General features: G+C 36.9%; 3 protein-coding genes across 3 annotated transcripts; 2 read left to right on the plus strand and 1 right to left on the minus strand.

The window, feature by feature from the left end:
- Positions 1-1161: 1161 nt before the first annotated feature.
- Positions 1162-2303, plus strand: LOC112141680 (persephin). Its single transcript, XM_036210807.1, has 3 exons — positions 1162-1236; positions 1352-1496; positions 1580-2303. Exons 1-3 carry the CDS (start codon positions 1162-1164, stop codon positions 2044-2046), a joined length of 687 nt encoding a protein of 228 aa, XP_036066700.1. The 3' UTR covers positions 2047-2303.
- Positions 2304-3041: 738 nt separating this feature from the next.
- On the minus strand, positions 3042-7181 carry wdr83 (WD repeat domain containing 83). The gene is made up of 10 exons (XM_024264821.2): positions 6907-7181; positions 6526-6641; positions 5777-5897; positions 5364-5469; positions 5225-5273; positions 4892-5018; positions 4750-4817; positions 4485-4593; positions 3581-3695; positions 3042-3483 (listed from the first exon to the last, which is right to left on the minus strand). Exons 2-10 carry the CDS (start codon positions 6626-6628, stop codon positions 3328-3330), a joined length of 954 nt encoding a protein of 317 aa, XP_024120589.1. The 5' UTR covers positions 6629-6641; positions 6907-7181; the 3' UTR covers positions 3042-3327.
- A 100-nt stretch (positions 7182-7281) lies between these two features.
- wdr83os (WD repeat domain 83 opposite strand) lies at positions 7282-12065 on the plus strand. Its single transcript, XM_024264822.2, has 4 exons — positions 7282-7437; positions 7887-7992; positions 9165-9262; positions 11715-12065. Exons 1-4 carry the CDS (start codon positions 7388-7390, stop codon positions 11779-11781), a joined length of 321 nt encoding a protein of 106 aa, XP_024120590.1. The 5' UTR covers positions 7282-7387; the 3' UTR covers positions 11782-12065.
- The last annotated feature ends 3691 nt before the right edge of the window (positions 12066-15756 follow it).

The raw sequence follows: 15756 nt of genomic DNA on the forward strand, positions 1-15756 counted from the left end.
TTCGTCTTCTCCTGTTTCACAAGGATTTGAATAAAAAATACTCGAGCAATTTAAGGCTTCATTTGATTTGATTATGTCATCCATCATCAGAAAAAAGCCACAAAAAAATTATATAAAGCTACAATTGTCCTCTTTAAAAACTTAAATTAAACCAATAAATCCGATGTGAAGATTATTTAAGCTATAGTGTGCATCAACATTAAAATTCTTCTTCTTTCAAACGTTTTTAACACTTGCACTGAAAAAAGTGAAACATCGTATACATTAACAAAAGTTCTATCATTTGTATCATTTAAAATGATTAATTTTTTATCAAATTTTTTTAATATAAAAAATTACAGAAATTGCTCTGTAATTTTTAGTTTTAGTTTGCATTAAGCAATAGTTTTCTTTTTATGAAAATGTGTATTTTATTTACATATTCATATAAATACATTTTGATGCTAAAATAATCAAATGGCATACATTTATTATTAAAAGTAACCAGTTTTGTGACAGTAAATGATCAAACTTCGGGACTAAATAAAGGAAGTCTTTTAAATCCAGCAGGGTCAATGTTGGTCTGAAACACTAATCCAGATGACTGAGATTAGCATTAGAGGCTCTGAAAAACGAACTAAAAGAAAGTATTGAAAAAGCATTGAAAAGTTAAACAAATAAATTCAACTAAATAACATCAGCAGCCGAATGAGAAAGATGAAGGCGCTCTCCCTGCACCTGGATGGAAGACGTAGGGCCCAAAAATGCGCTCTCTTTCCATCTTCAAATTCCACTGCCTGCCTGTTAGGGCCCTAGAATCATTGCATAATGCATAGTCTACATATTCTACATGTCAGCCTCACATTGCTGGTGAAATCCCTGAATTTATGGGCCTGCTTAAGACGAGTCCCCCATGGTGGAATGTCTGCTGAAAACGCTGCTGCTTCCTTCCTGCCGGCGTTTGGATGCTGCATCAGTGACACAAAACAGACGTCCAGGTTGGACCTATTTTAGGAGCCATCTTAAATCCATAATGACTCAAACAAGAATGTGCGTTTGTTCATAATCAAAGCTTGGATTATTGTTTTTTTCCAGCACATCAGTGCCGTCCGCTGATTCAGAGTGACATCACTGCCCGCTCCTCGTCAGCTTTAAGAGCTGTCGGGAGGCCGTGCTGCTGGGATGAGCCCACAGAAACTACAGAAATCTGGACAGATCGCGGGTCACCTGGCCTCCCTCGCTCCCCGTCAGGTTCAGGTGAGCAGGATAACCGGCTGGCAAGTAACGGGTTAGCCTCCGTCTCCCCTCCTTTCACCCCCCCTTCACCTGGCAGGGCTATATATTGGAGGTCGTGACTCGCCTGCGTCTTCAGCATCACTCCCACCTGAAGAGACGGAGGTACGACGGCGTCTGCTTCACTTTGAGGCGAGTTTTCACCATGAGGTCCCTGATCAAGCTCATCCTGATTCTGTTCTGTGTCCAGAGAGGACAAGGCCGCTGGCTGAGATCTTTGATCGGTAAGTGAGGGCTGGGATAGAGGTGTTTGAAGGGTTTCATGCCCTGAAATCTGTGTGAATATTGGAATCATTTCTGCTCATTTAACTCGTTTTCTGGGCTCCAGGTCATCAGAAGCTGGAAACAGCATCCACACACTCCTCTGATGAGGACAGGAGGAGCAGACATCCAGCTGTGGAGGACGCTCAAGTGGAAGCCTCCTTTATCCCCGTCACCCCGCTTCGGACTCGCCGCTCCCCCCTCGACTCTCACTGCGGGCTGCGCTCCGTCCTGCTGCAGGTTCGAGACCTGGGGCTGGGCTACGACTCGGACGAAAGTGTCCTGTTCAAGTACTGCAGCGGGAGTTGCCCCCACACCCGCTCCAACCACGACCTCACCCTCAACAACCTGCTGCTCAGCGGCCTGCTCCCTCGCCCTCCGCCTGGGGAGGTGTGGCACAAGGCGCCCTGCTGCAGACCCACCCACCACGAGGACATGGCCTTCCTGGATAACTCCCACCGCTGGCACAAGGTGGAGAAGCTGTCGGCGGCGGGCTGCAGCTGTGTGGGCTGATGAGTGGGGAGGTGAGAGGACAGGCCCAAACCAAAGACATCCGAAAGGGTCAAAGGGCATGAGATGAAAGGAAAATGTTACTTTTTCAGACACTTTGACATGAAAATCTGAGGAATTCAGGTCTGACTGACACTATGACAAAAAAGCTGATGACCTGCAAGACTTTTTAGTCACACTTTGGCACATTAAAATGAGGATTAGTGGAAACATGATACAGAAAAAAACAACTGATTTTTGTTTAAACAAAGAAAAAAAAACTTGATATTTGCTGATGAAAAGAAAAAAAAACACTTGATTTTTGATAAGTTACAGAAAAAAACTAATAATTTTTGTATAATTAAAAAAACACCTAATCTCTTTTTTAAAAATGTAAAACATTAGATTTTTGCTTATTAAAAGAAAACAACATATTTTTTTGTTTAAATACAGAAAAAATAGTTTTGTATAAATACAAAACTGATAGTTTTATGCTTTAAAAAAACATTTGATTAAATTAAGAAAAATAATTTTTGCTTAAAAACGAAAAAAAAATGTTTTTGTTGAAATACAGAAAAAAAACACTTATTTTTGTATAAACAAATACAAAAAGTTTCTTAAAAAGAAAAACATTGTTCAAACTTTGTTTAAATATTTTTTTTTCTTAAATTTTTTTTTTTTTAAATACAGAAAACATTTTTGTATAAATACAAAAACACTTAATTTTTTGCTTAAAAAATAAAAAAATCATTTGATTTTTTTCTCAAAAAAGAAAAAATCCTAAAATTTTGTTGAAATAAAAAAAACACTATTTTTTGCATAATAAAGAAAAAATAAACGATTTTTGTTTAAATAAATTAAAAAAACACTTGATTTTTGCCTTAAAAAATGTTGATGGTTGTTTAAAAAACCTGACCAGTATTAAGATGAACTCTACAGTGTAACTTTGAAGCTATGAAATTGTTTTACAAATGTTGTAGACTTAGTCTTTGTATGAAAGACTTAAAAACAACAGCATATTTTTGTAAAATATTTTTATTTATTTATTTAAATGTTTTTGGACTTGCTGTTAATTTATTTTCTACAGTCATTGTGTGCAGAATCCATGAAAATAAACGTTTTTTTTTTTACTGTTTCTGTGTGTCTGTTTCATGTACAAAATATCTCAAAAGTTACTCAAACAAGAAGGAACATTTTCAAAGTTGTTAGAAAAGTTTGAGTCCAGTAATGTTGTCAATCCACCCGACTGTTGAATCGACATTACTTGAACCTCCGCAGCAGCCGAGGGACGTTCATGACGTTCTGTCATGAGAGCGGCGCCTCTTCCTCCGCCTCCTCTGGCTCTGCGCTCCACACCTGAACACGGCCCTCCATGGCGGTGAGCAGGCGGGTCTGGGATGGGTGGAAGGACAAAGACTGAACGACTGCTTTCCCCACCGGCAGCTTCAGAGACAAAGAGCCCTGGAAGTATAGGGAGAAAATAAACAGTTTAATGTGCCATAAGTCTGAACAGTAAGTGATCATATGCAGCACTGGGGGGGGGTGTGCACCGACTCACCTCCACCAGGTCCCAGCAGTACACGTGGCCGTCCTCAGAGCAGCTCAGGACATGAGTGTCTCTGCTGGACAAACAGCAGTCCAGCTTGTAGCCCTTCATCTTGTGGCCTTTGTATCTACAGCAACAACCATCAGAATAACATCACAACACAGAAAAGACCTCACAGCCATGTTTGTTAAAAACAGAATTTGTTCTTAAACGATATATTAAGGCACTATGGACATTAATTGCAGATAATACAACTTTTCTTAGGTCAAAAATTTGCATTTTCCCATCAGATTTCACACAAAACTAGAAAAATTGATAAATGTCTTCAGTCACAGTTGAAATTAATTGATGAAAAGCTTTCCGAAAGGTTAGTGAAAAGCTATCTTTTCAATATTTTTGTAATATCGCTTTAATAGTTTTTTTTATAAAAGCTCAAAGCTTGAAGATATCACCCCTTTTTTTTGACTCTAATAAACCTCCGAAATGTGTTCCTCTCTAGAGGATCATACAGACGTCTGAAGACAAGAACTAATAGACTGACAAACTTAGATTTTTGAATTAAATTATAAGCCTGAAAATGAAATTGAAGTATGCGTCAATCCACTTCCTAATTTAGCATTTACTCGAAAGCAAATACATCTTATTTCATCTCTGGAAATAAATTCAGAGGTTAAAATGTGTAATTAATAACAGCAAAAAATGTCCAAGTGTGATTTTCACTGAGTTTTTTTTTTTACTTTGGTTTTTAGTAGATTTTATCATTACATTACTGTAACTTTCATTCATAAGTTAACTTTTAAAAATGTTTAGCTGTTATTTTAGATGAGTACTTGCTAACTTTCTAACTGTACACTGACAAGAACACTATCAAAGTGATTTTTTTTCTTTTTTTGAACAAACAGGAGCCTGAACTTACTCTCCCAGCATTTCCCCTGTGCTTTTGTCCAGCAGTCGAACCGCAGAGTCCAAGCTGGAGCTCAGAGTGCACTGACCATCCTGACTGAAACACACACAGGTGATGGGACCTGTAACGGGTAGAATCACGGTTAATACAGAAGGGTACAAAACGTTAGCTAAAATCAAAAGTGTCTGTATGGGTGGGTACGGGCTGTCTGGGGGTGAAAAATTAGAAAATCTTTACAGGGCATGCACAAAATTCAAAACAAAATAATATTCCTTACTGTCAATAAAGTCCACATGCAGCTGTCCCATTCTCAGGTCGTAGCGTCTCACCCTCCCATCCACAGACCTAAACAAAGACGTCTTCAACAGTTAGTAAATGGTTGACTTAAGTGGTAACCATGAGCTTCTGCGTTGGCTGACCCAGTGAGCAGCTCGTGCTGAACCACTTTGAGGCTGCTGACGCCGTCGCGAGCCTCATCTAAGATCTGGATGGGCTCTGATTTTCTTGACCTGTTGTCCCAGCACCTCACCGTCCCGTCTATGGATCCTACGTGAGGGGAGAACCAGCAGCATGTGACGAATGCAGTGGAAAAAACAGCAATAACATTGAAGCATGTTTTTGTTTCTTATATTTTTTTCTTTGCTTTAGGGTCACTTCTCTGAATTCGGTTGTGTTTTGGCATTTTGGGCAACAGAGGCTGTAAAACTGAGCTGTCTGGTGCAGAAACTACAGTTGTACAAGTGATTTCTTACCAGACAAAGTGACGGTTCCCTCCTCATTAAACTGGACACAGTTCACTTTCTATTGAGAGAACGATACAACAAAACATTAAAAACATAAAAGCAGGAGTATACAGAGACCACCAAAACGACAGTAAAACCCAGAACTGACCCCTGCATGGCCTCGGAGTTTCCGTGTGACCTGGCCTGAAGCAACATCCCATAAAATCACTGTCTTATCGGAGCTGCAGGAGCAGATCTGGCTGTTGTCGAAGGAACTAAGAACGGAGCACATGGGAAATGTATTCTTTAAACATGTTTATTAATTGCATCAAAAACAACAAAAAGTTATGGATCAAATCTGGATCAGCTTAAAGTGAATAAATAAACCAAACTGCAAATTTGAAAAATACATGTTGTAAATGAAGGAAATATTTAAAATTATACATAATTAAGAAAAAAAATACATTCCTGCTTCCTTTATTCTGTGTTTCCTTTGCAGATGGTTTTGTAGCAGATTCCTTTTGCATAATCTAAATTGAAACATTTGAAATGTGTTGTATGAAACAGTGGCGCCTCCCTCACCTATCAGCATCCAGAACCTCATAGCCGTGGCCGCTGTACGTCTTCAGCAACGTCCCTCGACTCGCGCTCCACAGCTTGAGGGATTTGTCGCTGCCGCAGGACAGGAAGTAGTTTCCATCGACTGAGAAACAGTGAAGCAGAGGCAGGAATGAGCTTAGAGAAACATGTCTTGGACAAAATGTAACTCAAGTCCCGCGGGTATGGACTGATATTCCTTTCAGAAAATTTTTGGCATGTTTTTGCAGAGGAAAGCAGATTGGTGTGGAGTGTTTTATTGTAAGAATTTGCCATGTCAGTCAGGAAGTGTATACCTTCAAATCCCTCAAATCTAAATTTAGGAAAAAATTCAGACCAAAAACATTTTTGGACAGAAAATGTGAAAAATTCACAATGATTTGAATAAAGAAATACTAATAAATCAATTTTGTTTATTCTATTCTATTATATTTTGTTAATACATGGCTTACATCATCAGCAAAATGCAACAAGTACACCTTAAAAATCCTAACGGTTTTCATCTTAGTGGTACTTTAATCCATTATATTTTTTTGCAATTTAAAGCTACATTTATTTGATTTTTCCCCTCTTGTTTGTAAAATATTTAGTAAACATGTTAAATGTTAATTAAACTTAAAAATTATCAGGATTCTGGCACCATTGAAAAATGGCCAGTTTAGCTTTTATTTCTTCTTTACTTCTTACTTTCATGAAGCAACTTCAGCACATGTATTTAAAGAGCTCCTTCTCACCATTGAAGCGTACAGCTCTGACAGCTCCTTGCTGGCAGTCGATCGTCCTCAGAAGGTGCTGAGGAAGCTGGGGGACCTGAGGTTTGGGCTCAGGAAACGCCATGACCAGTCTCTTTCTAAAATAAAGAAAATAAAAATCACCTGTATCAGGCTCTAAAATTGAGGACTGAACTTCTAACAGTGCTACATGTTTCACTTATAAAGTGTTCCTATTAAAATACAAATAGAAAATACATTTACTGGTTTGCATGCTTTTTAGATTTTTTTTTCTAAGCATCATCCTTTTTGTTTGTAGCATCTAAATGCAAGATTTGCACATTAGCTCACTTGACTAAATCGTAATTATTTTTGTGTGTTACATTTGATTCAAAGTTCACTCACTTGATCTGTTTCTTTTAGCCGGAATGTTTTTCACTTTTGTCCATGTTATGTTAACATAAACTAGCACAAATCCACATTAATAATCATCGATAACAACTACTTTTCATTCATCTCACTAGAAATTCTTGCTAGCATGCACGCGCAAAGCATTCTGGGACCAGCTAATCCTACCAAAATAAAAGTTTGTCATTCTGTGATTGTCAAGCTTTTAAGAAGGCCTTAGTTCTAAAAACTGTCGGTGAACATTGAGGGGAAAAATAGGATTTTTATAATCTTGATTCCCTCTCCAGACTGATAGAACCACCGAGGATTTTGCCAACTTTCTGTAAACAGCAGATGAAGAAAATTGTGAAACCTTTGTTTCAAAAATCCCAAACCGGAAGCGGAAAGCTAATCCATTTCCCCTCTCCACAGAGCCCGATCAGCTGTGTCGGTTACCTGAGTTGAAATTCCTCCTCTTATTTCACCATACGGACTCAATATGTCCTCCAATAACATGGCAGACCCGAGGAGACAAAATAAAATTCTCAGGTAAAAGTTTTTTGTTTTGCTAATTTGTTTTTTTAGAAAGCAGTCCACTTTATAGAGGGAGCTAGCCGCTAGTTAGCTACAGTCAGTTGTCATTGATGACGAGTGCATTTAAATGGATTAGCGTTAGCACTGTAATCTATTCTCAAATGCATAATCCAGAAGGACAATGTTTTTATTCATTTAATTTATAAAACGGGTTGGTTTTGTTTGTTGTAACTGGTTAAATATTTGGTCTCTGTAACTTTAAGAGTGTTAGGTTGACTAACATCTAGGTTGACTGGATACTATTTGAAAGTCCCACTCCAAGGAAAACTGTGTTTTTGACATGTTCATGTGATATGTTCTAATGGTGGAAAACATATATAAAGAAGATAAAGCTGTGGGAGGAATCTCATATCAATCTGAATCACAGGCTATGTGTAGTTATCTCTGAATGTGTATTCTGGCAGGTACAAGCCCCCCAGCACAGAAACCAACCCCACTCTTGAGGACCCCACTCCTGACTACATGAACCTTCTTGGCATGATCTTCAGCATGTGTGGACTGATGCTCAAGGTTACTAACACTCACATTTCCACCTACATCAGAGGTCTTTTGTCCCTCCAGTATTTCTCTCGTGTTCAAATACGAACAATTTGAATAAATAATGGATATGTAGTTAAGTTAAAGTTATATTAGTTGAGTTTTTTAATTTATGTTATTAACATATCAGACAAGAAGCAAAAATTTAGTAAATGTTTAATAAATTGTCTTCTGCAGTTTTATAGTGTCTATTTGCTTTTCAGAGGCAAAATTCCCTAAATTATAGAACTGAATTTGCATTTATTATACAAAAAATAATTCTGCATTATGTTAATATTTGATGGAGTTGATATGAGGTTTAGCTTTCTTCACTTTTAACTCAAGAAAATATTTTAATTTATACTGAAAGGAACTTATATGTTCTGGTGTCGAAACAAAAAAAAATACTATACATAGAAATAAATAAAACTGTCAGAATTTAACTATTGTGAATATTTAAGCTACAATAAATTAATGACTTAATGGCCACAAAAGCATAAAAAATGAAATAATGTGCATTTTTCTTGGGACTTTGTGGTTCTTGCTAGTGGCTCTTTTAGCGCTAAAGTTTGCAGACCCCTGACTTAACCAATGCTTCTTTTTTTTCCTTAAATGGTGCTTGTCCTCTGTGACTCGTGTAGTCCACTTTAAACATGCAGCACCTAAAGGACACATCTTTGTCAGTCATTTAATTTATGAGATTGAGGGTAAACTCGCCTCATGGACGAGGGGATGAAGGGCAGATCCTGACTTTCAGCACAAAGGACAGAATAAATAGGAAGCATAGTTATAGACTGTACTTCCATGTTTTTAATAGTTTAACTTATTTTATGTTTTTATTCATAAAATGTTGCTCTTCCAATCCCCACTGTTTTTTTTGGACAGTTTTAGTGTTGAATGCAGCAACAAAGAGACTATATTCTATTTGAAAATAAGATATTTGGACATAAATTGTATACTTTTGGGGAATCAGATCAACTATTTAAAAAAAAAACCTGATTTAAAAAAAAAAACACTTCTGTTTCAGTCTTGTAGTTTGTAATTATTTGTAACCAGCTCAAACACCTTTTCGACATGTTGATTCGGCTCCAACTCTGTACCTTTTGGTTTTTGAAGCCTCTAAAGTTGTGGAATCTGGATCCTCATGAACGCTGTTTGTGTTTCAGCTCAAGTGGTGCGCCTGGATAGCCGTTTATTGTTCTTTCATCAGCTTTGCAAACTCAAGAAGCTCAGAGGACACCAAACAGATGATGAGCAGCTTCATGTAAGTATTCAACCCAACATAGAAACCATCAGTGCAGTATGTCTGCAGACCAATGTTTGAGGATAAATGATAGGGATGTAAAGGATACAGATGTTTATCAAAAACATGTTATGAAAGTAGCAACAATATCAGTTAAAAAACACAAATATAAACATGATTATATTGGTAAAGATGTCTTTAAATCCATTGTTAAGGAAATGATAAATTTCTGGCTACATTTGTTATTTTTCAGATTTCCTTTTGAATTTTTATGTACATATGATGCAAACAAAAAGACGTCCAATCACAAGCTAGCTTCTAACAAGTCGAGTCAATTCCGATTGGCTGAAGGTGAACCACAGTGAGGGATGTACACCCCTTTTTTTAATTTATTTTTTATACAGTACTTCAGACAACACCTGAATAAAGTAATTTGGCACACTTTTATTTATAACCATAAAGAACAAAATAGTCTAAAATTCCCAAAATGACGGGTTCAAATGTTTGAAGCTTTAAATGTCCTTTAGTTATTTGTTTTTTGTTGCTTATAAAATACAATTCCAGAAAGAAAAAGAGTTTCTCAGTTAAGACGTTTTCATGTATAGTTGGAACAGCAAATAATACATATCTAGAATGTATTCATTTAGCTAAAATAATTAGACTGTATCGTATTACCACAGAGATAGCTGAGCTTTCACGTGTCATTTCATGGACCTTGTACACAACCCTAATGAAAAAGTTTTATTTTCTCAAAAATTGGTTATTTTTAGTTAACACTATTAATGATTTTGTGTCTGCTTTGGTTAAAATAACATACTTGCCAAGATGTGATATTAAATCTCGAGGAGGAGAATAATAGGTCATTCTAATCTGGATTTGTGATGTCACTACAATCTGAATGTTGAAATATTCACATTTTAGAACTTGACTGTGTTTTAATAAACTTTTGAGTTTCTAACCAATTGAATCCCCCCAATAAATGTCCCTACCTAACACAACACAATTTTTAAAATACATTTTTTTAACTTAATGCTTAAAAGCACATGTATAGACAAACAACTCTGCTTCAAAGCAAATCTTGAAGGTTCTTTCCGCTCAGCTGAGAAAGATTTGAGGTTTCAAAGAATGTAGTGTCCATGTCTCTTTAACCGTCTTGTTTGTCTCCATTCTTTTCTCCTATCTAGTCTTTTTTTCTCCATTAAGGTTTTATCTGACGATCCTCCCCTAAAGTCCATCCTCTTGCCTCTTTCCCGATGCTGACTCAGATGTTAGATGGTTTTATTTAGTTCTATCTCCAGTTGGGACCTACGAGGCATCTTTGTCTCAAAGTGCACACTCGGGTGTTGTCCTGCGGCTCAGTTGTGCATTGGAGCCTCCCGTTCCTCTCCCTGCCCTTGTTAGAGTCAGATTGGGCTTCTCTCTGAGGGAGGAGGTAACCGTATGCCAGAGGGTTTATAGCTTCAGTTTCTCAGATTGAATAACCTTCCTGATAGATCTCTAGTAGAATGTTTTTCTTTCTGTTCATTCTTTTGCCTGTAAACATTAAACAAATAGTTTTTGAGCCCATTTAACCTATGTAATTCCATATATTTCTGCCACTTGGATAACACTTTTTACAGCAACCAAAGAGTTTTCTTCTTATTAGTTAGTCTCAGAATTCTTACATGAAAGAAATACTAAGGACTGCTAACTGCTGATAAATACGTCTCTATGCTGAAATTAGAACATAGTTTATTTCATTGCAGTTTACCTTCCACGGTCTCACTGTTGGTGGATTTTGTGCAGTTTTGCTTTTTTTTCCTTTATAAGTGCTCTGTGTTTTGTGCCCAGATTGGCCGTTGATCTTGTCAATCCTCCGTGCCGTTTCTGCTAAATCGACATAAATCTTCAATCTCGAGCAGATTTTGTTTTGATTCTATAGAACTGGACTACTAAAGATAACTAAAGATAAAAGTGTGAAAATGTTCATTTCTGTCCGAGAAAAGTGTTGAAAGTGTGTAGTAAAGGGTTTTAAAGCCTTAAAACCTCTGTTATCCTACTTAGCAGATTTCACCTATCATGGGTTATTTTTAGAACATAACCCTCACAATAAATGAAGGAACACTGTTCATTAAATGAAATTTTGTGTTTTACTTTGGAAAACAAAAATCTTGAGTGTAACTTCATATTTTTTAGTGCGTCTTCTAGGGATGCCACAGTTCTTGGCTTTTTTACACAGTTTATATAAACAACATGAATCAGCTGATTCTGATGCAGAAAAAACCGTCTTTGCACCCAAACACTTTACGTTGGTATCAAAGCCACTTTTTTCTATGTCTGAATTAACTGATTGATTGTGTTAACACTTCAATACTGCAAAGTAAGGCTGCTTTTCTCCGCTCGTCTTTTGATATTATTTATACCTGTACTAGTAATGGTGTTTTTTTTTTTGTTTTTCCCAATTCTGATTAAACCTAATTTTGCTCATCTTCAGGTTATCCATCTCAGCAGTTGTGATGTCCTACCTCCAGAACCCACAGCCAATGTCGCCACCATGGTAACAGAGGGCCTTCCCCAAACAAACGTGAAGAGAAGTGGAGGGAGGTGGTTTGAACCATCCATACGGATCAACATACTGGACGTCTATGTCTGTAGCAATGAAGAGACGTGGATAGCAAGGACACAATGAGAAGAGGAAAAAAAAACATTCATTTTTGACATTTTTTTCTAATTTTCTTGTTTTTAAACTTGCAATGATTTTGATGTTCAATTCAAGTATCATTGTTTTTGTTTGGCTGAACCTTTGCTTTATGTCCTGAATAAAGCTGTGTATGTTTTGGAGGAACTGCCGTCTGGTTTTTGTGTCCAGGAGGTAAAAAAAAGATAAAATAAGCACAGTAGTGCCACAAGTTTATACGTCACAAATGCCCTTACGGGTAGGGGGGCGTGTTGGCAAGAATCTGGCGATTTAATACGCATCGCAATACACGTTTTATACCTTCCGTATCCCGATATATATCAAGACGGTACCCGACAATATTTAGCTATTTTTAGTTATGACAAGAATTATCTGAATATTAATACATTTTTCACAAAAGTAAAATAAATGTTATTTAATGATCAGAACAATAAGCATTGTAACTGTATGTCATGAACATGAGGTCCCCTATGAATGGTAAAGCTGGTATATTTGTATACATGTATGTGTTTGTGTGTGATGATTGTGTGGGAAAATGTTTGAAAACAATATATATATTGCATATATTTTTTTAAAAAAGTTTTAACTTCTTCCTATTCCATTTCGAACAACATATTGAGGTCATTTAATTTATTAATATAAACATTTACTTCATTTTTCTACATTTTTCCTCAGTTCTGGTCTACAGGCCCAGATATCCCAAAAGCCTGCAGCACCTGTATGGACACATGTAACTAAGGCTTTAGACATTAGCATGAACTTTTCCTGCTTTTTCTTAAACCTAACATTTGTCAGAGGTGGTCTTAGGAAAGCAAAGAGCTGTCACTTACACCACATATCAAAGTGCAGCCTCACATCCCCCCAATTTACTTAATTAGAATAATAAATCACAATCAGGACAGATCATTTAAGTACAGCAGTAGTGAGATCACACATTTGTCAACAGCTGCCAACTGCATTTATGGCATCCACTAGTGGTGATATTCATATTTTTAAGTTGAGGGAAAGTTGTGAGATTGTGTAATTACTCACTCTTGGTTAAAAAGACGTTTTTCTGTGGTGTTTTGGTGGTTTCAGCAAGTAACTTATATAATTGTTTTGTCTTTGAGTGGCCATGCGATGAACTGGCTGGACTGGCAAACTGTCTAGACAGTTTGCCAGTCCATCGCATGGCCACAAGAGGGTTGTGAACTTTTTCGGGTGTCAGGATGGCCGGTGTCTTCTTTGTACAGAAACAGTGTTTCAATATGAACCAGACTTGTAAGAATTTAAAAGTTTTATCTCAAAGAGTTTGACGCAGACTTTTCTATGTTTTTTATGTCAAAATAGAAGAGTTTCTCTATTAACGTCTATCGTTTAGTCTTTGTAATTATCAGATGAAGTTTTTCAAGTTTATAAATTAATTTAACTCCTCTCATTTACTATTCAGAAATGTTGTAAATGGAAAGGTTAATTCTACTTAAAAAGTGTGAAAGCATTCAGTCTGTTCTGCATCTTCTCCGTCCGTAAATCTTCGGACTTCTTCGCATGCACCCTACTGCACCATTACCTGCCTGCGAGTCTGTGCTGATTACAGACAAGAAGCTGGGAAGTCAGCTAGATGTGGGACTGATTAGTGACATATAACTCATGTCCCTCCAGGGCTGGCTCTGCTGCAGCTGTGCAGAGTGGGCACTTTAGCTGCTTGGCTTGCTGCCACATTTCAGCAAACTCCACTGGATTTTCCCCTGACTTTGTCCTGACTCAAACTGCTGACTGACTCATTTGTTTTTCGAGTAATCAAGCAGCGGCCTTTTTCTCCATTGTTGTGTTTTTTTTTCTTTCAGTTTAGTGTTTCTCAGTCATGGTGGTGCTTTTGTTGTTGACTCCCACCAGCAAGAGAGAATATCAAAGTGTACCAGTCAGCTGTTAACGCCAGCATTGATTGATGGGCTGGATCTTTTTGATATAGCAAGAAAAAAAAAAGTTTGCTGAATTTCAAACTTGGGGTATGTTGGTGGTGGGATGGAGACGGGCGGCACAAGAATCTGACCTCAGTGAGAACACAGCAAAGGATGCTGGGGAAAAATACTCCATCTGTCTAACACTAGAGGGCATAGTCACCCTGCAAATGAGACTGAAGGCATTTCCCAATCTCCTATTGAAATCAAGGAGGTGACAACAACACAAAATGTCTTTGGGATTTAAAAAAAAGAAACTTTAGTAAAATGTGTATTTTTAGTAGTTCCTTGATTTCTGGAATTTTCTCAAAAAAGTCTCATTATAGTGTTTTGTTTTGACTGTATAAGAGAACTGGACTGACTGACCCTTCTTCCTTAGTGTTCCAAATAGGAAGTACCCGCTGGTTCCAAGAAGCCAAAATACCACAGACTTCTATTGAGAAATAAACAGCTATTAGTTATATTTTGATTTAATAGATACTATTGTTAAACCAAACACAATGTTTAGAGGGGAGACAAAAACCCAAAGTACAACATCCTGCCTCATTAGGTTCTTGTTGTCCACATCACACACTGACACAGACAAACAACACAAACTACATTCAAACATGTGTGAGGTGACATCAGCCTGACATCTTCATCACATTATTTTTAATACTGTACTTATATTTTACATTATATGTTTAAAGAATTATGAGTCACAGTTTCATTTCAGTTTGGAATATGAGCACACCAATATGCAAACATACTTAAGGCTAAGAGTTTGTGTTCAAGAAATACTTTCCTTGCAAACTGAATTTGAATTTCTGGCTTGGCTATTTAATAACTGACTTCTATCCAGCATAGCAAAAAAAATTTTTTACATTGAGCAGAATAGGTTCTTTTTGACATCTTTGGCTATGCCCTAATTTTTCTCCCTACTCCCTATACTGGTCATGGACTATCTAGGGTAGTGTGGGACTATCTAGTACCCTAGATTTTTTTTTAGAAATTTGGACTCCACACTCACTATGGCAAAAATGATGTCACAGATTTTCCTAAGTAAATACTTAATGACTATGAAATATTTTTCAAAAACACAAAGATGAAAACTTAAATGGTTTAAAAAATAATTAGTTTGCATTTTTTCGCATTAAAAAAAATTATTCAAATGCAATACATAGTGGCTTATATTCACCAATAGTGAACATTGATGCACATGGGATTATTGCAGAGACTTCAGGGAAATTTCAACAGCAGTAGATTATAGAATTATAGATTCGGACATCCCAACATAATCGCAAACACACTATATTGCTCACTAAGTGGTGAGTAGTAATGGAATTTGGACACTTTTGTGATATTTCATCTCAGACAAGGACTCCGAAAAACACTACACTTGATTGTAAGTTCATGTTTCATCAAAACAACTTTAAATACCACTTGAGACTAATGTAAACAAACATATAATCTATCCATCCATTTTTTAAACCTGTTATATTCCAATGTTGACTTCTGGGGTTACAAACTAGAGGAAAAGGTAGACTGGACTAGTCCAATGCACGGCGACGTACAGTAGATACAGAAAACCAGTTTGGAGCTCAAATTTGTAAATGAATAGGGACACATTTTATTGGCATGTGAGTGGACCTACAGGTGGATTCAACAAATTCTATTTCTTAACTTTGTCTAACACTGCTTTCCATTCTTAGTACATTGTTGTGTTGGGGTAAGTAAACTCCAGTCAATATGACATAATTCACCTTTTCTGTTCAGAACATTGACTGTATATGAGATCTGACCCCCCCCCTCGCGTGACAGGAAGTACCCACCAGCTCCAAGAAGTCAAAACCTCATAGACTTCCATTGAGAAATGAACAACTATTACCCAGTCATTTTATTTGTCAAAATAATCATTC

This window comes from Oryzias melastigma, unplaced genomic scaffold (assembly GCF_002922805.2).
Source record: "Oryzias melastigma strain HK-1 unplaced genomic scaffold, ASM292280v2 sc00251, whole genome shotgun sequence".
NCBI lineage: Eukaryota > Metazoa > Chordata > Actinopteri > Beloniformes > Adrianichthyidae > Oryzias > Oryzias melastigma.

Excerpts from the sequence above, each read along its gene's own strand:
- LOC112141680 (XM_036210807.1), top strand. The coding sequence starts at position 1,162 with ATGAGCCCACAGAAACTACAGAAATCTGGACAGATCGCGGGTCACCTG. Across the intron at positions 1,237-1,351 it reads TCGCTCCCCGTCAGGTTCAG|CATCACTCCCACCTGAAGAG; the intron begins GTGAGCAGGATA and ends CTGCGTCTTCAG. Across the intron at positions 1,497-1,579 it reads CTGGCTGAGATCTTTGATCG|AACTCGTTTTCTGGGCTCCA; the intron begins GTAAGTGAGGGC and ends TTCTGCTCATTT.
- wdr83 (XM_024264821.2), bottom strand. The coding sequence starts at position 6,628 with ATGGCGTTTCCTGAGCCCAAACCTCAGGTCCCCCAGCTTCCTCAGCAC. Across the intron at positions 4,818-4,891 it reads CAGCACGAGCTGCTCACTGG|GTCTGTGGATGGGAGGGTGA; the intron begins GTCAGCCAACGC and ends GTCTTTGTTTAG. Across the intron at positions 3,696-4,484 it reads ACAGGGGAAATGCTGGGAGA|ATACAAAGGCCACAAGATGA; the intron begins GTAAGTTCAGGC and ends TTGTTGCTGTAG.
- wdr83os (XM_024264822.2), top strand. The coding sequence starts at position 7,388 with ATGTCCTCCAATAACATGGCAGACCCGAGGAGACAAAATAAAATTCTC. Across the intron at positions 7,438-7,886 it reads AGACAAAATAAAATTCTCAG|GTACAAGCCCCCCAGCACAG; the intron begins GTAAAAGTTTTT and ends GTATTCTGGCAG. Across the intron at positions 9,263-11,714 it reads CAGATGATGAGCAGCTTCAT|GTTATCCATCTCAGCAGTTG; the intron begins GTAAGTATTCAA and ends GCTCATCTTCAG.